The 22,418-nt window shown below is 59.3% G+C and overlaps 2 protein-coding genes across 2 annotated transcripts; both read right to left on the bottom strand.

Annotated features, from left to right (window-relative positions):
- Positions 1-100: 100 nt before the first annotated feature.
- Positions 101-5,821, bottom strand: KPTN (kaptin, actin binding protein). The gene is made up of 12 exons (XM_068910537.1): positions 5,569-5,821; positions 4,491-4,573; positions 4,324-4,408; positions 3,821-3,875; positions 3,223-3,298; positions 2,892-2,965; positions 2,450-2,559; positions 1,931-2,044; positions 1,423-1,477; positions 1,016-1,151; positions 571-780; positions 101-481 (listed from the first exon to the last, which is right to left on the bottom strand). Exons 1-12 carry the CDS (start codon positions 5,819-5,821, stop codon positions 371-373), a joined length of 1,362 nt encoding a protein of 453 aa, XP_068766638.1. The 3' UTR covers positions 101-370.
- Positions 5,822-7,062: 1,241 nt separating this feature from the next.
- On the bottom strand, positions 7,063-22,226 carry NAPA (NSF attachment protein alpha). The gene is made up of 11 exons (XM_068910368.1): positions 22,021-22,226; positions 17,926-18,005; positions 17,246-17,362; positions 13,540-13,586; positions 13,010-13,087; positions 11,098-11,153; positions 10,318-10,402; positions 9,893-9,997; positions 9,632-9,700; positions 9,088-9,138; positions 7,063-8,519 (listed from the first exon to the last, which is right to left on the bottom strand). The coding sequence occupies exons 1-11, from the start codon at positions 22,116-22,118 to the stop codon at positions 8,418-8,420; spliced, it is 888 nt and encodes a 295-aa protein (XP_068766469.1). The 5' UTR covers positions 22,119-22,226; the 3' UTR covers positions 7,063-8,417.
- Positions 22,227-22,418: the final 192 nt, after the last annotated feature.

Here is a 22,418-nt window from a genome sequence, read left to right as displayed (position 1 = left end):
TCCCCGGGGCGCGGAGGGGAGCCGGGCAGCAAGAGGAGCGTGGCGGGCTTTCCTGGCACCCTCGGGCATTCCTCGGGGAAGAAAGGGCTGCCAGCAGGAAGCTGGGCACACGTGCGTGTTTACTGGCTGGGGCATGACAAACGTACATCCAAGTTGGCTGTAGCCTTGCTAACGCCGAGGCCAGGATCTACCCGGGCTGGCTCCCGCCTCGGAGGTGAGACTGGAGGAGTCTGGGGGTGTTTTCCCACATCCGGCCTCGTCCCCCGCCAAGGCACTGTCCTTCTCCATCGCCTGGTCTCGCGGCTCCCGACAGAGCCCCCGACACGGCCCGGCCGCGCTCTCTGGGGCGTCCCACCGCCGACCGCGACCATCACTCCTTCGTCGCGGCCCCGTCGGTGGGGCCGAGGCTGCGCTTGGCTCTGCGCGCCGCTTCCCAGCGGAGCCTCTCCAGGACGCACTGGGCCGTCTGCACCAGGCTGTGCTGCAGCCGGGAGAGGAGAGACGAGCGGTGACTCTGGGGCGCGGGGCGGGCGAAGCCGGAGGCAGCTCCGGGACGAACCGCCAGCTCACCTGCAAGACGTGGAGCCCCTTCAGGCACACCACGGCTAACTCGCAGAGCCCGTCGCAGGTCAGGTCCACGTACTCCATGGAGAGCAGCGGGCTGGGGAAACTCCGCTTCCAGAGCAGCTGGAACTCGCCGCCCCGCTGGGACGCGGCTGGGGGCCCCTCAGCAGCGGCTCGGGGCGCGTCGGGGCTCCGGTACTTGTAGCAGAGCAGCTCCTGCGGCAGAGAGAGACGCACACGTGCTGGGAAACAGCAGGCGAGTTTGAGAGGGGGATTCACCAGGCTGCGCTGGCTGGGGAGACAGCCCAGCCCAGCAAAGCGCAGCCTCAGCGTGAGAGGGAGCGCATTTAATGCGGAAAACCAGCGAAAGCCAAAGATCTGCTCAAGAGCTCTCCCCTGTCTGCACGTCAGAAGGAATGAGGTTTAGGAGGAAACACACAATCCCGCTCACCTGCCCGTACGTGCCCAGGAGGATCTCGCGGGCGCCGTCGAAGTCGACATCGGTCACCAGGGCGCAGAGCACGCTGTCGTACTGGTCGCTGCCCGGCAAGGTGAGCTGGTCGCCCAGGCCCCTCGTCAGCACGTTCCTAGGGGAGCCGAGGGCAGAGGGGAGATGCTGACACCCGCCGCCTGGCCCAGGAGCGCGGGGCGCGTTCCCAGCTCGTGACCGGGTTATCGCTGCCCCAAGCCGGCGCCCTGCTCTCGGGCGCGTTGCCCGGAGTCACGGCACGGGGAGCGAACGTCTCCCGGAGCCGCCGGCTCCGCAGGGCCCAGCCGGAGGAGCCGCGTCCAACAGCGGAGGGGGACCAGGAGGGGACGAGCCCCGCTCGCGGGGGCGGCCACGGCCTCGGCCCTCACCTGTACACCACGGAGAGCTCGATGGTGCTGGTGACGAGGACGCTGTAGGCCTCGCCTGCGAGCGGGGAAGGAGGACGCGGGGTTGGGCGCGCAGCCGGCCGGCACGCGATGCCTGGGCTGCGCGGGGCAGGACAGTCCCTCCCGCGGCGCGCCAGGCGAGCTGCTGGGACGCGCGCGCCTCCCTCTCCCCAGCCCGCTCACGGAGGAGGAGGAGGAAGCCCGCGTTGGTGACAGCGTCCCTGTCCCCGTGCCCCTGCCCCCATGGTGTTTTCTGGGGCCGCGGTAGGGCTGTGCCCCACCAGCTCTCCCACCCCAGCCTCCCTGATCACAGGGGAGGGCTGCTGGGCGGAAGCCAGTGCTCCAAAGAGCTCTCGGCCTCTCTGCGAGCAGGGATCAGGATATAAAGAACGGGTCTGTCCGTATTTAGCATGTCTGGGGTAAATGCACAGCAGGCTCCACGGAGCTGCATCAGGTCTGCCGCGTGCAAATCGCTGTCCCCAGCTCTTACCGTTCTCGGTCGCGTCAGCGCCCAGCTCCCCCGGAGGGCAGGCCGACGGCAGCGTGAACACCAGCACCTTGGAAATGGGGCCGTCCTGCTGGATGCTCCAGCTCTGGAGCACCACTGCAACGGAGAGCAGAGAGAGCGGCCGCTGCAGGGCTGGCCGAGCCAAGCTGGGCTGCGAGGGGCTCCCGGCAGCCGTCCTGCGGGCGCCGGGGACGTCGCCACTGTCTCCGAGCAGGGCACGGCCCGGAGCAGGGAGGCATCCGGCATCAGATCCAGAACCAAACCCGGGGCCGCCTCGACAGCTCCCGGCCCAGGGCAGCAGCGTGCCTTGCAGCAGATAAGACACGGCTTAGCTGAGGCCAACAGCTACCACCCCGTTGACTTCGATGGAGCTGGACCAGTTCCTCAGGGCTGAATTAATCCGTGTTCCGGGTATCTGCATGGAGACCCTGGGGCCAAAAGCTCCAGGGGGAGAAGGGGGGAAGGGCAGGTTCGCCGCGGCGGAGGGCTGCCGGCTCTCACCTCTGCTGGCCTGGTCCACCTGGGCAACGCGGATGTAGCCGCTCTGGCAGCCGAAGGCGGTGATGCGCTGGCCCGAGCTGGGGATGTTGCAGACGTCCAGCCACAGCACGCTGCGGGGCACACGCCGAGAGGCGAGGCTGAGCGGAGGAACCACCGGGGGAACCTGCTCCAGGAAGGGAGGCGAAGCCCGCGGAGGCAGAGCAGCCTTGCTGCGGAGCCGCTCAGGCCAAGCCGCTCCCCCTTTAGCAGGCAATAGGGTGGTGGGTTTGTCCGCCAGCCACACGTCCGGCTCCTGGGGAGCCTCACCACGATGAGAAAAGGAGCACGGGGTGACTGTGGTCCCCCGAAGCTCGTAATCGCCTTGCACACACGCACACAAACACGTGCGCCCACCGCTATCACGCTTGGTGAATCGCTTCCTCTAATAAACCGTGTTGCTTACTTGCTCGGCAGCTCCTGGAGCTCAGGAAAGAGGTTCTGGACCGGCTGTTCCTCAAACTGGTGCAAGCCTTCGTTCTGCACAGGAGGAAGCAGGGCGGCGGCAGTGAGCAAACTCACGTCCGTCACCTTCAGCCTCCTGCCCTCGCGCACTTCGGAGGCGGCAGAGGGCTCCGGCTCTGCCCTGCCTTCCCCCAGGCCCATCCCTGCCGGGGCAAACGCCCTCTGTGTGCCCAGCACTGAAATTTCGCGGGCGGCATGGGCTGCCCGGGGCTCACAGGTGTCTCCGGCAGGGAAAACCCAAAATACCGTGTGGGCTCAGTACCTCCTCTCACCTCCTTGTACAGGTGGATGCAGGGGTCGTTCCCGCTCAGCAGAAAGACGGTCTCTGGCTTGTCCCCGACACAGACCCTGCGAGGACAGACGAGAGGGTTACCCGAGAAACAGCCCAGTGAGCCACGGGGAAGAAGCCGCGCGGCAGGAGGCTGCAGCGAGCGAGGTCACAGCTGGGACAGAGAAAGCCGCAGCCCCCTCGTAGGGACACGGCTCCGAGAGGCGCCGCATGCTTGCGGGCTCCGCTGGGATTCATGCATCCTGGGACGAGGTCGGGCACGAGCAGAGACAACTCCCCGCAGCGGGGCGAACAGCAGCAACGCAAGCGCGGCAGAGGGAGAGGCCTTCGGCGCCAGGAATGGCAGGGAGAGCTCGGACGGAGGGAGCGACCCTGCCCGAAACAACACCGGGGCCCGGATCCCTCTGGGGGATCCGAGCTGGGGATCTCCGTGGAGAACGGGAGCAGGATACCCACGTCCCAAAGGACACAAGGTGCTGGAACGACCGAGCCGATGAAATTAAAACGCGAAGGGGAGCGCCGGCGGCTGCAGACGGGTTTGGGAGCACGGGGCAGGGAGAGGGCGCCGGCGTCGGACGCACTCGGCGTGGTAGAGCTGGAAAGGCGTGAACTGCAGCTCCAGGTTCAAGCAGCTTTCTGAGGGCAGAGAAAGGGAAGAGACTGCGGTGAACGGGCAGAGCCGCAGCCGTCGGCTTCCAACCAACGGCAGGGAAACAATCCACGGGGGAAAAGCGAAGCCCAGAGACTCTGCTCCGGCGCAGCAGCTGCCCGACCGCTCTGACACGAAGGGATTTGGGTCTGGATTTAATTTCTGGCTCTGCTCAGAGCTCCTGGATGCCGCCAGGCACGAACCGCGTCCCCGCGGGCCTCAGGCACGTGACGAGGGGGAACAGCGCAGCAGCGTTTCCTCCCTCGAGCCCTTTCCCCGTGCCAGCCGCTCCAGTCACAGGCTGCACAGAGCCCGTCAGAGCCAATTAAAGACGGCCCTGACGAGGCCGGGGAAGGGCCCGCCGTGCTGGCAGCCCCGCGCGGACCCCGGGGAGCTCTCCCGGCCGGGAGGCAGAGCCTCGCGGCGGCCGCTTACGTGCTATGGAGTCCAGGTCGTACTCGGAGCCGGGCTCGTAGTCGCAGTAGATGTTCAGGAAGGGACTCGCCTTATCGCCGGAGTCCTGGGGAGGCGGCGGGAAGGGCTCGGAGCGGGCCGGAGCCGGCGGGAGGTCCCGCGGGCGCCGGGGCAGAGCTCGGCCCTACCTTGATGAAGGTGATTCCCACCACCAGGCCGCGTTTGGGGGGCGACTTCCGGAAGGAGTCGATGGAGACGATCTCAGCGTCGACTGCGGCGGGAGCAGCTGCGGCGTGAGCAGCCCGCGCCGGCCCCCCGGGACCCCCCAGCATCCCCCTACAGCGCCGGCCCCCCGGGACCCCCCAGCATCCCCCTACAGCGCCGGCCCCCCGGGACCCCCCAGCATCTCCCTACAGCGCCGGCCCCCCGGGACCCCCCAGCATCCCCCTACAGCGCCGGCCCCCCGGGACCCCCCAGCATCTCCCTACAGCGCCGGCCCCCCGGGACCCCCCAGCATCCCCCTACAGCGCCGGCCCCCTGGGACCCCCCAGCATCCCCCTACAGCGCCGGCCCCCCGGGACCCCCCAGCATCTCCCTACAGCGCCGGCCCCCCCAGATCCCCCTGGATCCCCCTACAGTGCCGGCCCCCCTAGATCCCCCTGGATCCCCCTATGGCTCCAACCCCCCCAGATCACCCCAGATCCCCCTACAGCACTGGCCCCCCGGGACCCCCCAGCATCCTCCTACAGTGCCGGCCCCCCCAGATCCCCCTGGATCCCCCTATGGCTCCAACCCCCCCAGATCCCCCTACAGCTCCAACCCCCCCAGATCCCCCAACGGCGCTGGCCCCCCAGGACCCCCCTGGATCCCCCTATGGCTCCAACCCCCCCAGATCCCCCAGGATCCTCCTGTGGCTCTCTATGACCTCTGACCTGGCCTATAGATGGGCTACCCCCTGCCCCACCTCTGTGACCCCTGACCCTCCATGACCCCTGACCCTCTGTGACCCCTGACCTGGATGCCCCCCCCACCTGGTGCCCCCTGACCCTCCATGGCCCCTGACCCTCAATGGCCCCTGACCCTGATGGCCTGCCCCACCCGGTGCCCCCTGACCCTCCGTGCCCCCTGTCCCCCCCGGTACCCCCTGTGACCCCTGACCCCGATGCCCCCTGACCCGGATGGCCTACCCCACCCGGTGCCCCCTGACCCCCCGTGACCCCTGACCCCCGTGACCCCTGACCCCGAGGCCCCCCGGCGCCCCCTGACCCGGGATGTAGGTGAACTGCAGCTCCCGGGCCACGGGCCGCAGCTTCTGGCGCAGGTCCTGGTAGCGGAAGTAAAGCACCTTCCCCTTCAGCGCGGCGGCCAGCAGCCCCCCCGGGCCGGGGCCGGGGCCGGGGCCGGGGCCGGGGCCGGGGCCGCCCGCCAGCGCCGCCAGCCCGTACACGTTGCTCTGCGAGGCGAGCCGGGTGAAGCTGTCCTCCACCAGCGGGCACCGCGCCCCCCCCGCCGCCCCCATGGTCCCCTTCGTCCCGGTCCCGGCGTCTCCCCCCCCCTCCCCGCCCGGGGCCGGCGCCCACCCCGGCGCGCCGCTGACGTCACCGCCGCTGACGTCACCGCCGCGACGCCCGGCCCGCCCCGACATGGCGGCGGGAGGGAGGGCGGGAGGGGGCGGGGTGTCCCTGCCCCGCCCGGCTCCGCCCCCACGGCGGAGGGGGGAGGGCAGGGGATGGGGGGGGTCTGTGGGGCAGGGACCCCTCCCGGGGCGGGGGGCTCTATGGGGCACAATGGGGACCCCCAGGGCTTGGGGGGGTCTATGGGGCAGGGACCCACCCCGGGGCGGGGGGCTCTATGGGGCACAATGGGGACCCCCAGGGCTTGGGGGGGTCTATGGGGCAGGGCAGGGAACCCCAGGGCATGGGGGGGCTCTATGGGGCACAATGGGGACCCCCAGGGCTTGGGGGGGCTCAATGAGGCATAACAGGGAGCCCTAGGGCTTGGGGGGGCCTCTATGGGGCAGGGACCCCCCCAGGGCAGGGGTTGGGGGTTCTATGGGGCACAACGGGGACCCCCAGGGCAGGGAGGGCTCTATGGGGCAGGGCAGGGAACCCCAGGGCATGGGGGGGCTCTATGGGGCACAATAGGGACCCCCAGGGCTTGGGGGGGGCTCTATGGGGCAGGACAGAGACTCCTAGAGTATGGTGGAGCTCTATGGGGCACAATGGGGACCCCCAGGGCAGGACAGGCACCCCCAAGGCATTGGGGGGGGCTTTATAGGGCACAATGGGGAACCCTAGGGTATAGGGGTGCAGTGGGGGCTCTATAGGGCAGGGCAGGAACCCCCAGGGCATGGGGGGCTCCAAGAAGGGGGGCCAGGGGCACACACTGGTATGGGGAGAGCAGTGGGGTGAGAAAACAGCCGGGGCCCCATCATCGCCACCTCCGTGAGCCGGAGAGAGGGGGGAGCCAGCGCCGTGGCTCCTGGCGCCCCACAGCCGGCCCCGAGCCGGGGGGCAGCTCCCTGATCCCCACGGCTGTCCGCGCTACAGCCGCCAGAGCCGAATCCAGGTCACCGAGAGGACGGAACCGCTGAGGCTCCAGGAGGGGATGGGGAGAGAGGGCCACGCTCCCCTCCCACCCCGGCAGGATCCCGCACCCGAAGGCGCTGGGAGAGATCCCGCGGCGGCAGCAGCGGGCAGGAGGAGAGGCGGGGGGGGCCGCGGCCGAGGGGGACCGCAAGGAAACGGGGCCATTTCCCAGTTCCGCTCATGCAAAGTTTTATTTGCCGTGTGCAAATCATTCGCTACAGGCGGCGCGAGTGGCGCGGTCGACGTTAAAACATGCAGCAGCACCTCCCTTCTCCTTCAGCTCAAGGGGGCCGGGAGCGGGGAGGCGCGGAGAGCAGGCCAGCCCTACCCCGCTGCGCTGCGCCCCCCCAGCGAAGACGGAGAAAACCCTCAACCCCTGTCGGCAGCCGGGATTCGGTGCGCGGTTCTGCGCAGGAGCCCACCCACGCCGCCGTCCACCCGACCCAGAAGAGTGGCCGGTCACTACAGGGCCGGGGCTACCAACTCCCCCCACGCCCCAGGAGAGAGGGGGGAAAAAACATCCTCCGTCTTCCTCCCCTTTGGGCTCCCCTCCTGGCAGCTGGGAGGGACGATGGCTTCGAGCCACCTTCTGAAGCAGTTTCCCTCCCGACGCTTCTTAAAAAGGGAATTGAAAGCCCTGAGAAGGAAGGAACGAGAGCAGCTCGCAGGGAGCTACTGTTTTTAGGGAAGGCGTCTGCTACCGGACATGTCCGCTGCCAGCAGTGTTTTTAAGAGCATCCCTCTCCGAAACAAGCAGGGAAGCAGCAACGCCAGCGCGGGCTCCCCACGCGGGAGAGGCAATTCCCAGGCTTCGGTGCGTTGCGAGAGGGGAGAAGCTCAGAGACTGCTCGAACTGAAGCAGCGGGAGAGGAGGGGGCAGGAGTCTCTGCTTCGATCTAGCCAAAACTGGGAAAACTCGAGCTAACAAGGCTTCTTCGCATCAATGCCAAAAATCCCTGCTCGGGGCAGGCGAGGGGTTCAGGCGGTCCAGCCCAGGAGGGGAGAAGGCGCAGCCCAAAGCGGGCACTGGTCCCAGAGAATTGGGACCACCCACCTTCCCGTCCCCGGGGAGAAGCTGCTGAACAGGGGGGCAAGAAATGGGGGGAGCCAGTTGCGGGCTGCCTGCTGAAGCCAGTCCGGGGGCAGCTAACACAGGCTTAAAATCTCAACTTACATGGAATATATTATACAATTAAATATCTGAAGGAAGGTTCATTTACAGTGAGGGAAGGGTTAAAGCCAGGCCCTCTAGGCAGGAGCTGGAGGCAGGTTGGGGCAACTCTGAAGAGCAGAAGATGGGTGGCCTTAATACTTTTTCTCTAGAACAACCGAGACGGGCAGCGATGGCTCAGGCCCTGCCTCTGACCAACAGCTCTGCTCTTTGGGTTGCGGGGAAAAGGGCCATGAGAAAGGTTAATGCTATTTGGAGTCCAATTCCTTCTGCCCTCCAGACCTTGCCCTTCCCACCCTCCCAGAGCTCCGTGTTGAGAATTGCCTTTAACTGGGAAGGAAGGGGTAGGCCACCGTTTAACGCAAGTCCTCCTCTTCGCCCTGGATGGTTTTCTTGATGCGGAGCAGCATGGTGGTGAGCCACTGGTCCAATCGAGAGATGGAATCGTATTCCTTTACCTAGAGGGAGAAAAACATCCTCAGAGAAAGGCAGAGAGTGGGAAGAGGCAAAACTCCACCCAGCAGAGCACTAGCTTTCAGGGAGCACCACACAGGCTCCTAATTAGAGTGTTATTTGGAGAGGAGAGTCCCAAGAGCCTTGGAAAAGGAATTCAGGGTGGTATCAAGCAGCACAGCCTCACAGACGAGGTGCTGGGACCCAGGGCATTCCTTCTACTGCTTGAAATCAGACCCTGTGGCTGCGCCCCAGACACCCACCTGCGCAGTGGGGCAGCACCACTGACCTCCAGAGCAGAGTACCTGGAGATCGCTATGAGCTCAGCGATAAAGAGGGTCAGAGGAAGTGGGAATGGGGCCAAACATTGAACACACACATGCGAGAACCCACAAAGGAAGGAAAGCTCTGGAGAGCAAGCTGAGGGCACAGAGCTGGACCCAGTCCTGGAAGTATCTGCGGTGGACAGAGGCAGGCAAGAGCTTTTCTCTTCACGTTTGTGGTACCTCCCCACAGCATATTTACGCTAGAAGAACATTTAAGACAAGATGCTTCCATCAGCATTCAACTTACTGCATCAGTGTAGCCGTCTATGTTCTGTTCCTCGTGAGCATCCAGCAATTTCTACAAAAGAAGAGCGCATGAGAGATCAGTGGAGGCCTTCCTCCATTGCCATGTGCTGCAGGGCTTCCCAGCGCTGCCTGCCTCCTCGAGAGGTGCCGTGTTGCGCATGCAAAGCCCTTGCAGTTGAAGGCAACAACAGAGGGAAAATCCACTGGCCTCCAGGGAGGTTCCAGGCAAGCGCATGTCCTGCAAACTGCCACTAGCTTGGCTTTACGCCCAAGTTTCTTAAGAACAGATTTGGGGAGCAGCAGGGGGGAAGGAACTGCCTTGGCAGGGCAGAGCAAAGGCCCATCTTGTCCAGGATCCGCTCTGCAAGAGATCACACTCAGAGAGCAGCCAGCCTACAACTCTAGTGACTGAGTTCTGGTCCAGGTGCTTTTTAGTGCTCCGCAGGAGCAGGCCTTGCTCCTTGCTGCATTCCTTATGGTGTTTCCTTCCTAGCCCTTCTGTGACGCAGGTTAGGGTAGAGGAGGGAATTAACTCTGCTACTCACTTTGACCAACTTGCACTCCCTGGAATCCGTGAAAGCCGGAAACATCTCTTCGTATTTCTGCACGGCCAGCTAGAGAGTAAGAAACGAGATGAGCACCCACATAGAGAGAAGCTTGGAAAGGGATTGGGGGAGGCCATCTCACAGCCCTAAGCTACCAGCCCTTTCCAACCCTCTGCTTATGGCCAAGGCATTCGTTTGCTGCAGCAAGGGGCCTGCCTCCCCACACCCACCCCAGATGAGCAGCTCAAGCATTGGCCAAACCTTTGCATTGAGCATGTCGATACAGAAGTGGCAGAGGGCTGCCTTGAAGAAGTACTCCTTGGCGCTGTACTTCAGCAGGGGACTGTCCATCGCACTGGTGCCCACCTGGAGAAGACAGTAGGGATTAGAGGCTTCCTAAGATACTTAAGGAGTCACATCAGATCTGAACAGGCAATCACAAGAGCGGCTGCAGCAAAGAGCTTTTAGTGACAGCTCTCCCTGCTGCAGCAGAGACTGCTAGCCCTTTACAGGGCCACCTGCCCACCCCCCACTTTAGGGAGCTCATTTACAGACTGGCAAGAAGCCTTTTGCACTTAAAGACAAGGGTGAAGACAAATCTCAACACCTCCAGCGAGCACACACCATCATGTTTTGCAAGAGGGCTGGCAGAGTCTGCCCTTTCAATGCAACGAGGAGTCACAGACCTGCTCATAGATCTCCACGGCTTTCTGGTACTGCTCCAGCTGAGCTGCGTAAGTGGCCACTTTCAGCAAGCACTTGTTAGCAGAGCTGTGGGGAAAGAGAACCAGGAAAGCTCAGGACAGCCGGGGCTCGGCCAGCACTGCCCTCTGCCGGTGCATGCACGTGGAGCATCACCAGCCTGGCGCGCACGACCAGCTCGCGCTATCCACAAAATATTGTGGGTTTTTTTTTTTTTTTAAACCTTGCTGCAGAAGTCCCACCTTCCCTTCCAACACGCACATCAGTGCGGCAAGGCGTAACGCCGCTGTCCACCAGCAAGCGCCCCTGCCCCTCGGAGGCCCCAGCTCCCGCCTTGCTGCGGGACGTGGGTTTCCCCAGAGAAGGGGAAGTGGCTGAAGCTGTTAAGCACAGGAGACTGACTCTTGCGGGTTGTTTACCAGCGCTAGAGCACGGGGCAGTCGGGAACCCTCCCCTCTCCCATATGAGGGAGCCTCTGTGACGAGACAGGCCCTGGCTTGCCTGCGCAAGCAGAAAACAGTGCCACACCTTCCCCAGTTCAGAAGCTGGTGGAAAGAACCGGGAAAGAAGCCAGCACCAGCAAGACATGCAATACCCCTTGCTCCGGGGGGAGGGAAGTAACTTTAGAGGCAAACTTAGTCACCATCTGTTTCCTGGTCCTCTCTGGGCTGCGTTACAGCTCTTATCCTGCCCAGAGAGTTGCAATGACAGCTCCCAGAGAGCCAGGAGTAACCGAGGCTGCAATGTCCACAGTGTCTGCATACCTGTTGGACTCCTCCCCTTTGTAGTAATCTGCAGCCTGCTCGTAGTGGGCTATCGCCTAGAAGGAATGCAACACAGTGAGCGCTCCCCAGGCAGGGAGTAGCATACCATAAGAAAAAGAAAAAAAATACAGATATCAGAGATGTATAGCTTTCAGCAATGCTGTGCCTGAAACTGCTTGGGAGAATCCTTCACAGCCCGGCCTTGCAGGACGCATGCACGCTCCAACCCGCCCACGCAGCTTCCGCTATCGGCGCTGCCATCTGTGGCTGGCTCCTAACGCAGGGCCTGATATAAAGGTGGCAACTGTCCGGCAGCTCCCCCGTGGAGACAAGGTCAGAGAAAGTGTGGCAAAGCCTTAACAGAACCTGGACCTTCCAGTCAGATTAGATGCCAGCCCAACAGCGAATGCCCCAAGACATCACAGCATTACCAGGCTAGAGCAAAGATATGCTCCCTCCCCAAGGAAAACAAGCTTAAGGATATTTTCTTCTTTTCAGCCCATTCTTTAAGGGGGCGGCTCATCTCCTCACTGCCTGTGGGTACATTTCACACACATATCTCCTGCCAGCAGGCTGGGGACCTACTGGGCAACCACAACTAAATTTGAAGGCAAATCATATTACTTTCATTAAGCCTATAGGATCGGTGTCAAAGAGGGGGAAGGCCTTCCTGATGGGAGCTCACACATCTGGCTGTACAAGCTCAGCCCTTCTTAGGGAAGGGCATAAGCCCAGCCTCAGGGCAAATCCAAACAAAAGCAGGTTATTCCGTGAGCAGCAAGCTGTTTAGGGATTGGGGAACAGCAACTGGCAGGGCAGGACTGACAGGAAGGCTGCCGGAGATGCCCAGCCGGCTGTCAAAGCAGGAAGAGAGACGTGCCCCATTATCTGGCACTTCATAGATCTGGTAGATGTTCAGGAAGCTGGAGCTGTATCTAGTTGCTGCATTTGTGAAGTTGTCATGGGAACATACACACGGAGTACACCGCTCTAGCGGCAGCAAAGACTGTGGGTTATTCCCAGGAGTTGTCAAGTAGGATGTCACAAAGACTTGCTGGGAGGAGTGTCAAGAACAGCACTAAATTAACTCATGAAGTGAGCGGAAGCCTGAATTAGACCCATGCAGGATGTGGAAACTTGTTTCCCTTTAAAATAAACCTGGTTTATTTCACTTCCAGCCAGCAAGGAACACATCTAAACTAGGAAAGAAAAAAATACCCGCATAAGTCAAAGTACCTAGCCATTCAGAGGTATAAAAAGCAGATCATGATATGGCCCTTCAGGATGCCAAAGGCAGGCAGACATTTCAGCCTCCAACGAGGCAGAGAGTTTCACTACCTTGATTGGTAGTGGTGATTTTTTTTTTTTTTCAGATGGCTCCAGTGACCTGTTCCTGCAGTTCTCAGACACCCACGCAAGCCTGAAGCCTTTTATTCTTTCATTAGCTGCAGTATCAAGGCCATTCCAAGTGTTTTCCCAGCTCTGTGCAGGGACTGACACGCTCTAGGAAGTCTCGCTGGTATTCGAGCTCAAAGCCCCCTTCCTGGCCCCCTTCGGAAGGCCAGCAGACCTCAGCAGGGCAGCTCATGCACCAGGCACTTTTCTGGGAGGAGGCAAGAACAGCCTCAGGGCAAAGGGCGCTTTGTATAGGGTACGGCATCCTGCACATGTGACAGCACTGAGCTCGTCCGTCAGGGTTGCAGTGAATCAGCAATGTCCCTGCACTCTGTCCCAGCCACGAAGCCTCTGGGTTTTGATGGTTTGCAAATTCCAGCTTCAAGGCAGGAATACATTTACAGAATTCAACAGATACGGCCCAAGCTCTGCTTCCCCATGCCCTGAGCTGGCAGGAAATGCCGCAAGGATGGCTTGGCCCCTGCACTGCAAATTCCCATCTCTCCCCCACGCTTACCTTCTCGATATCCACCAGCTCCGTCTCATAGATTTCCGCTATCGATATGTGGTGTTTCGCAGCTATGGTGAATCGACCCTGAAAGTAGACACATTCGCACGTGTGGGCTGGCACTTCTCTCCTCTCTGAGGGGACATTTGGTGGGGCTTGGGGTAGCTCTCCAACAGCAATCTCGACACCAGTGCTCAACTCCGACACGGGCATGCTGCCTAACAGCTGCTCTGAGAGCAGGCAACGCTGCTCAGCTTATCATTCCCAGCACCAGAAAACACATGTCCCTGGGTACCTGCCCACCTTCTAGCTCTCCCTGGACACTGGTTTCAGCCCCATTCTCCTAGGCAGCGTCATGAGCCCTTTGCAATGCCAACAAGTTGGACAAAAAAAGTCAGAAAAATGCTGACTTCCACTGGCATCTCTTTGAGCTGAGGGCATGCAAGGAGGTACGCCAAACCCTTCAGCGTCACCACCCTCCCTCCTGAGGAACAACAGCTGTCTCCAGAGGTGACAGAAGAGAGCACGGCCAGGCTCACCATATCCGTGTAGATCTCGATAGCTCTGATCAAACAGTTAATGGCCTCTGAAAAGAAAGAACAGATTTGTGAACACAGGCGCTTTGGAAGACCAGTGCTGTTTGCCACCCCTCCCCTCCTTCTCCCAGCCTCCCTGAAGCGATGAAGCTGTATTTATAGCACGCTCAAAGATCAATAGCTACTCAAGAAAAAGCTGCTGAGGCTACAGGCTTCTAGGGAAATTTAGAGCATGCCAGTGGTGACACTCACCATCAGGGGACTGTAGAGCAAATCAAAGACTCTCCCTCTGTTTGTACCATCTTGTCCCTGTGCCCCCACGTTAGACAGCTGATGGACAAAAGTCAGACAGCTTTTATCAAGCAGCCTACGAACATCTTGCTGTATCACAGGTCTCCGATCAGAGACCACCTACGACAAGATCAGCAATACCGCTTTAGTACATATTTGAACCGCAGCGCTAAATGCCGCTATAGATGGAAATTATCCTAATCCAAGGTGCACGTGGAGTGGCTTAGGCTTTAACAGCAAAGACTCTTAAAGAACAGTATCAACCCCATGGCAAAAATATTCTGCATTAAAACAGACCACACCTTCACCCAGGTAACGCGCATCACTAGAGATGGAGCAGGTCTGACACACAGACTCCCAAGGGCTGTTCTAGCTATCGTTTCATCACGCACCATAGCGCTATTCACTGCCCACCGTGCCCTGGGGCAGGAGGAGAGAGGAGCAGCACTGATTTCCTGAAGTTCACCGCAGGTCAGGACCTAAGAGCAGAACCCAGAACCACGCAGTATCCCTGCATCCACGCAGTATCGCTCCATCCATCGCCCGGAGCACAGAACGGCCCAGTAGCCGGAAAGCATGAATAAGCTACTTTTCCCCCTCCCTGTCCAGAACAAAAGGCCTTTGTCTAGGGTGTAGAGCATTTGAGATGCAGATCCCAAACACCAAAGCACAAGCTTGTATAGTACTCCACAGCCTGATCCTGCCCCAGAGGACCAAGTGCCAGGAAGTGCCTCACCATCTCTCCTCGGGGCCGGATCCCGCAGCGGGATTTGCCACACAGCATTAAAACCTGGCCCCTACCGCTTTTAGTGGCTGGGTGTTTCAACCTAGCAGGAGCTTATCTGAAGGAAGACATGCTTGCTGCTCAGACAAGCATCCAAGTTCACCACAGATAAAGAGCAGGCAGCCGCGCAGGACAGGGACCGAAGCTGCAGCATTTTGCTTCGTTTCAGGAGGAGCCTTGCCCTAGCGTTCTCCAAAGAGGCGTGGGAGGAATTCTGCTGCAGATAAATGCCAGGCTCCCAGAGACGGATCTTTTTCTGACTGCTCCCAGCTGTCAGGCTCACAGCGCTCCCTAGCAGGAAGGCGAACAGCCAAGGAGCAGTAGGTGCAGCTGCCATCTGACTGACGGCTGTCACAATCGAGGCTTCGGCTCATCAAGTCCTAGGAACGTGGGACGGCGGTTCAAGGTGGAGGAGAGATTGGGGCAGCGGGGGGCGGTGGGAGGGCGTTGAAGCACAAGAAATAGAACTGAGCGGGGTTAGACTGCGAACTTAAAAGCAGGGGCTCGCGCTGCATCCAATCCCACAGACGCAGACAGGCCGGGCTAGCACGGGCACTCGAGCGGAAGGGCAGGAGCTCTCCCCCTCAGGGCTGCAAGCTCCAGCGCTCACCGTCTGCAGCTCTCAGATAAAGGCTGTCAAGCGCCTTAATTAGCTCTGAGAACGAAGACAGCTCACCTGGAGCAGACAACAGACAGCTCTCTCTTTCCCAAGTCAGGACACGCGTCTGGTATTTACAGAGATTTTCCTCTAAGTTCCAACTCGATCTCAGTTTTGCAGGGAGCTCTAGGCTCTTCCCTGGTGAGGCACAGGGGTCTTGCAGAGCCTGTCCAGAGCTAACCCTCTGCATGCACCTCGCCTACCAGGAAGGCACGAGGTTCCCCCCGGGGCGCAGCACCAGCTCCTTCGGCGCGGGAGAACACGCTCCATCTACCGGCCAACGCAGCACTGCAGAGAAGAGACTGCGCGCCCAGAGACAGATCTCCAAACCAGTTAATTCCTGTACAGCAGCCTTATACGCCACTCCTACGCTGAGGAAGACTTGCCCAACTCGTAACAGGTAGACTCACTCCTACCTTCCCCCTCCAGTCACCCAAAAAACACAAGAAACAGCACTAGGGAGAGTTGGCGCTTCTCGGCGAACCCAGCTCAAACGGCCACTCAGCGATCTTCCTCCTGCAAGTCATCTGGAAGAGGAAAACGTGGGCTGCACACCGCGGAGAGCAACAGGACTGGATAATCAGAACATAAATCTCTAGAAGATTAAGCAAATCCTCCACGAGATTAAATTTGTTTTCTCCTCAGGTTACTTCATTATCTTCTCTGAAAAAATCACCCAAACTGATCCAACTGCAGGTCAGATAATGCTGGTGTCAGGGATAACTAGCAAGCGAGCTTGCCAAGAACAGCAACGCTGGGTAGACGTGGGTGAAGCGAGACAAACCCCAGGACCAACAATCCACTCACTGGTGAGGAGGACGACGGAGGGCACAGCTGACCTCAGACTTCACGGGGATGTCCGTGAAATACCAGTGAGATCTGTTCTCAGAGAGACTGAAAGCACCTTTGTGCAAGGTGCAAAGGAGGGACATTTGCACAGGGCAATCAGCCCCCCAGAAGCTCTAGTTTCGAGTGCTCTCCACACGGCCGCATGCGTGCACGCCCCACCACAGGCTGCCTTGGAGATACTCATGCACTCCTTGCCCTCTTCATACTCTAAACCCAATGGATCATGCTTGTTACGCTTTCTACCGCTGTATTCCTCCCTTGCATTTCAGCTCACACAGAGGAGAACTAGGATCCAAGCCATCACACGGGAAACACACAGAACACCCCAACTAGTTACGCATCCCAAGGCGGCCAGCTGAAGCTCCAGATGTCAGGAACGAAGAACATTTATGACAGCGCAAACTTTCAGCGGGTCTATCAACTGCCAAACACACAGCTTCAGAAAAGCCCCAGAACGTTCCCCCAGCCCTATCTCTCAGCTCTGGCTCCAAACAGAAGTCAGACTAGGAGTTGCTCTAAAGCTAGAGTGAGCGGAGCCAAGTTCAAGTGCAATTCATGCACGACACATGAATCATGACCACACCACTTCTAAGACTTCAGCTGAAGCCATATGCTCGACGACAAGCTCTGCAGGTGGTACAGGGATTCCCACAGACTGGGAATCAACGTCATTTGACAGGCACGCTAGCTGCGGAGGTGAACTTTGCCAGCCTTCAGCTACTGGAGTGACTTGCAGCTCTGGGAAGCGTGTCAGTCCAGCCCACAGCATCTCAGCTCATTCCCATAGGTGTCAAGAGGACGGGATAACATATACCCAGGAGAAATCCTTGTGTAACATGCAAGTAAAACTATTCAATACACACTATGTGCAGTCCTCGATATCCAAAAATCAGGGCATTTTATGCACACTGGTGTATCCCTGCCCATAGCACAGGGACAGAACTGGTAGATGTAGTCAGTTTTTGCTAAGTCACAGCTCACTGCTAGCCACACAGCCTGAAGGGCCTCCCTTCTGCTAGCTGGTGGACTCTCTCCTGTCTTCCCCCAGCTGGCAAGAGAAAACAAGCATCTTTCATACACTGCTGGCATCCCACTCTGGGAAGCCTAAAGGAAAAGCAAGCCCTTACCTTGCGGGTCAGCTTTCTTGAAGGCATTGCCTGCGTCCACAAAGTTGGTAGCTGCATCATGCTTGCTCTGCAGCTGCAGGTGGAGCTGCGCTGCCTGGCAAAAGGCATTCCCCGCAGCTGGAAGAGAAAGCGGGAAGCATAATCTTAACCATTTCAGAGATATGGGCTGGAAAAGCAGGATGCAGGCAGCTTATCCTCTGATGGTATTTTTAAGTGTCAAAAGCTAAAAAAAAAAAAGTTGTTTTAAGTGGCACTGCAGCCTGCACTGAGGAGCTGTGGGAAGAGCGCTTAGAGTTAAGCGCAGGCACCTAGAACTGAAGTTTGGCAGCACCAGCAGCCAAGAATCTCTCTTGCTTTGGGTCCCAGTGGAACATGTGGGACAGGGCCTGGGGAAAGGGAGTCAGGCAGCATGTCTCTGGGAAGGCCCTTGGCCATGTCATGACTCTAAGTCAGGACTAGCGGTGCGTGCTCCTTTCCACATGGCAAAATCAGGCCGTTCAACAGCCTTTCCCAGCTCCACGCTCAAGGTCTCTCGTGGGCTTGTGACACTGGATTTCAGACACAGCAGTTCACTCCTTCCTGGAGCAGGCAGGGAGACCGTACCCTCGGCCCACAAGATCACACTCCGCCTCCACAAGTGCGGGGAAACAGCTCACAACCGCAAACGCGCGCAGACGTACCGCTCCAGTTTTTGGCCATTTTGAACATGTTTGCCGCTCGTGCGTAGATGTCGCATGCTTCCTCTATCCTTGAGGAGCCCCTGGAAGCAAACAGAAGCCAGGCATTGCATAAACACTGTCTGCTGGGAAGCTCAAACCCACTGCCCCAGTGGAAAAAATTGCATTGTTCCACTCAGGCTGCCAACACGAGCAAAAAAGGTTCCCCTGGGACGAGCTACTAACAAAGACAAGTCATCTCTTCTAGCTCCAGATTTACAGGGAACTGGCATCTGCAAGACTCTACAGCTTGCGGTTCAGGGCAGTGTTAAAATTGAGGCCAACCAGGGGAGGAAAAAAAAAAAAAGCAGATTTGCTGACTGCAATTCTACTTGCTCAGGGCTCGTGCTCACAGGTGACTGAGGATGGGGCCTATGAGGCAGAAAGAAATGCAAGCAGCAGCGTCCCGCTTGGTCCATCCTCTCTGGGAAGCACCAGGCCCACGCAGGCCTTCCCCCCCATCTCATAGATTTACAAAGACTCAGCAGGAGCTGAGCCAATACTTCACAGAAGCTGTTTTTATTAATAATTAACAAGCAGAGGAACCATCCAGCAGCAAAGAGGCAAAGCATCCGTGGCGAAGGAAGCCGCGCTGTTGCCGTCAGTTAAGCCCCAGCCCACGTCTCCCCTCCGCTGCCAGAGCAGATGTTGGCAGGGGCATAGCCAGCAGCCACTGCAGGACTGTCCTGGCTCTTGAATAAGCTGGGCAAATTCCAGAAATAGCACGCTCCCAGCACGTGGGCTTCAGCTGCCTCGCGCCGCAGCAGCCGTGACGGCGACCAGGAGAAGGGAGAGACTCTCGTCCGCCCCTCAGCCCCAAAGGGAAAGCCGGGAGAGCGCTAGCTCATCAAGAACCAGCCCCTTTTAAAATTCAGGAGCTGCAGCAAACAAGCACCACCTCCCCCAGCTCTTCAGTTTTGCTAATGAACATGCACATCTATTGGCTTTATTGATTCTGACTAAAACCCCTAACTGACGAGGCAAGAGAGCTTATTATGGTTGGGGTTTTTTTGTTTTTGTTTTTTTAAAGCAGAAGAATACGCAACTTCACTCACATTTCCTCCCTCTCACTAGAAAACTGCAGTGAAAGATGTGGCAGAGACTGGCAGAAATAGTTTGTTAGAGTCAGCAAGCTCTTCCACTAGTTTGGATCAGTTTGAACAATCAAATCCTCTTTCATTCCCTAGTTTTCCTGCTCCCCTAAACAGGTAAAGCGCCAACACGAGTGCCTTGGAATTAACCCAAACTCGAGGAGGAAAATTTCTCCCGCACCCTATAGAGTCATCTACATTACTAGTGCAATCAACATTACTAAGCAAGTCATGATTTACACAAAAAAAGGGTTGGGGGGGGGGGAATCACTAATCTGCAAACAAGATTTGTTTCCCCTTTTTTCTCAGAAAAATAATGGAAAATTATTTTTTAGAAAAAATAATTGGAAAATCAAGGCAATGTGTGCTTTCCATCCCAGCAAAGTTTTATCTTTCAGTCTGGAAGAACAAGACTCTTCTGGAACCACAAGATCCAATCACAGAATCAGCTGCTCTGCCTCAAAGGAGAGGGGGGGGGGAAAAAAAACCCACCACCATTCCCAGTGTTTTTATCTTCAGGCGAGAAGGCCGCACAGGCCAGCACAAACACTAGTGTTCACTAATAACTTGACTAAGGATGCGATAAGCATCTCGCAGATTTCTGAAGCCATGTTTCACGTGCTTTGTGATGTGCCTTCAGACCCTCAGAGCTGAAAACAGCTCAAAGAAACATACAACTACCAGAGTTTTCAGTAGCATGTGAAACAGCCTTTTAACTGAAAGAACACTGCGATTAAAAATCATCATCCTTTAGTATTTAAATACCCTAGTTTTCTGTTCTCCATTAATTTGAAGCTTTCAAATAGTAAAAGCAGCGAGATCTGAAAGAAATTCAATGCTATACAGAAGCAAAGAGCGACTTTAGAGCAACAACAAAAAAGCTGGAGAAACCAGGTGTTGGGACTCCGCCACGCGACTGCTGGGAAAGCCTCCCCAGCTGCAAAACAAGGCTAACAAACCTTCCCCTTATCAGGGCCCTGCAAGGGCAAGGGATGAACTCGTTCTTGCTTATGAAACACTATTTACTTGGGTAAAGCTGAATTTTGCAATCTTCAACACTGGACACCTCTGATTTCTCCCCTACCGATCCAATCATGCAAAGTTGGAGGTAGAGCAAGGGCAGAACCAACCAGTATGAATGCAGAACAGCTTCCAATCTTTGTTTACAGAGGTACGTTCAAATTAGACCAAAAAGGTAAGTTAAATTTATGCAATTTGTCTTTCATAAATAAGATCCGGGGAGGAAGGAGCAGAACTCTTAGTCCTAAACAAGCCAGCGTAGAAATGTAAGCTCAATTAAGATTTGGTAAAGAGAATCCAAAAAAAAAAAAGTTTTTAAAACACAAACTGAAAGCAACTAATTTATGACACATTTAGGGGTGAGCACCAGGGAACTCAGTCAATAGAAACATCTAACAGTTTTTAAGAGCCCCTCAGAAACATGCACTGCCTTTCTAAGTAACCTGGCCCTTTCCTCTAAATTTCTCCATCGTTTCTGAGGTTCCTTACTTCACAGCAGCGCTAAAAAGCTCCCTCTTTCCCCCAGCCCTTGCAGAGGACACTGGGCTTGTTGTTTCAGGGCTCTCTTTGCTGTTTTACCCCTTCTTTAGGGCCGTTTCAGGCTCGGAACAACGCTGGGGCCAAGCCGCCGGCCGCCCCAGGGGTCCGAGGGACGGAGCTCGTCCCCCGAGGCCTTGGCTCCCAGTTTTATCCCAAACTCCCCGTTCTCCACCACTGCCCACCTCCCCTCTTCTCTCCCCTGGGTGGGGAACAGCCTCTGGCACCCCCAGGACTCTGCAGCCCCGACACCCCCACGCAGCCCAGCACCCTCACCCCATAGCACCCCCTAAAACCCCTTCCCCACCCCCCAGCACCCTCACCCCCCAGCACCACCTGACACCCTTCCCTGCCCACCAGCACCCCCCAGTGCCCCGCACTCTCACCCCATAGCCCCCCTGCCCCATAGCACCCCCAACACCCTTCCCCACACCCCAGCACTACACACCTCATAGCATCCCAAAATCACCCACAGCCCACTACCCTCACCCCATAGCCTCCCCCCAGCCCCTAACCCCCCCAAGTGCCCTCCACCCTCACCCTACAGCCCCCCCAGCCCCCAACCCCCCAAGTGCCCACCACCCTCGCCCCCCAGCCCCCCACCCCCACCAAGTGCCCTCCACCCTCACCCCATAGCCCCCCCAGCCCCTAACCCCCCACAAGTGCCCTCCACCCTCACCCCACAGCCCCCCCAGCCCCTAACCCCCACCAAGTGCCCTCCACCCTCACCCCACAGCCCCCCCAGCCCCTAACCCCCCACAAGTGCCCACCACCCTCACCCCCCAGCCCCTAACCCCCCACAAGTGCCCACCACCCTCACCCCCCAGCCCCTAACCCCCCACGTGCCCACCACCCTCACCCCCCAGCCCCTAACCCCCCACGTGCCCACCACCCTCGTCCCATAGCCCCCCCAGCCCCTAACCCCCCAAGTGCCCACTACCCTCGCCCCATAGCCCCCCCAGCCCCCAACCCCCCCAAGTGCCCACCACCCTCGCCCCATAGCCCCCCCAGCCCCTAACCCCCCCAAGTGCCCTCCACCCTCGCCCCACAGCCCCCCCAGCCCCCAACCCCCACCAAGTGCCCTCCACCCTCGCCCCACAGCCCCCCCAGCCCCCAACCCCCCCAAGTGCCCTCCACCCTCGCCCCACAGCCCCCCCAGCCCCCAACCCCCCCAAGTGTCCTCCACCCTCGCCCCACAGCCCCCCCAGCCCCCAACCCCCCCAAGTGTCCTCCACCCTCGCCCCACAGCCCCCCCAGCCCCCAACCCCCCCAAGTGCCCTCCACCCTCGCCCCACAGCCCCCCCAGCCCCCAACCCCCCCAAGTGCCCTCCACCCTCGCCCCACAGCCCCCCCCCAACCCCGCCAGGGCCCGGGGGAGGGGCAGGCCCGAGGCCCGGCGCAGCGCACTCACCCGAAGAGCCCGGCGAAGAAGGACTGGGAGCCGCGCACCTTCTTGTCGGCCTCGGCCAGGAGCTGCAGCGCCTCCTTCTCCTTCCCGGCCTGGTCCATGGCGGCCGCTCGCAGCCCACTCCGCTCCGCTGCCCGACGCCGCCGCCGCCGCCTCACGTGACACCGGCGGCGCGCCGCATTGGCGGGCGGCGCCCACGTGATACGCGCGCGGCTGCGAGCGCCCCCTCTGGGCCGCGCAGCCAACCCGGCGGCGGCGCCCCCTGGCGGCCGGGGGGAGGAGGCGGCGCGGGCAGCGCAGGCCCGGGGGGGGCACAGAGACCTTGGGGGCCCCCAGGAGCTGGGGGGGCACAGACACCTTGGGGTCCTCCAGGAAATGGGGGGGGCACAGAGGCTCTGGGG

This window comes from Struthio camelus, chromosome 16 (genome assembly GCF_040807025.1).
Source record: "Struthio camelus isolate bStrCam1 chromosome 16, bStrCam1.hap1, whole genome shotgun sequence".
Lineage (NCBI taxonomy): Eukaryota > Metazoa > Chordata > Aves > Struthioniformes > Struthionidae > Struthio > Struthio camelus.
The sequence above is the reverse complement of the archived record's forward strand: the minus strand, read 5'-3'. Positions and strand labels throughout refer to the sequence as shown.

Bases quoted from the DNA above. Each gene is read 5' to 3' on its own strand.
- KPTN (XM_068910537.1), bottom strand. From the start codon at position 5,821: ATGGGGGCGGCGGGGGGGGCGCGGTGCCCGCTGGTGGAGGACAGCTTC. The intron at 3,299-3,820 runs GTGCGTCCGACG...CTGTCCTCGCAG, and splicing joins TTCCAGCTCTACCACGCCGA to GGTCTGTGTCGGGGACAAGC. The intron at 2,560-2,891 runs GTAAGCAACACG...TGTGCCCCGCAG, and splicing joins CTCCAGGAGCTGCCGAGCAA to CGTGCTGTGGCTGGACGTCT.
- NAPA (XM_068910368.1), bottom strand. From the start codon at position 22,118: ATGGACCAGGCCGGGAAGGAGAAGGAGGCGCTGCAGCTCCTGGCCGAG. The intron at 13,088-13,539 runs GTGAGCCTGGCC...GTCTACTTTCAG, and splicing joins TCGAGATCTACACGGATATG to GGTCGATTCACCATAGCTGC. The intron at 9,701-9,892 runs GTTTGGCCAATG...CTTACTCTCTAG, and splicing joins TCGACATGCTCAATGCAAAG to CTGGCCGTGCAGAAATACGA.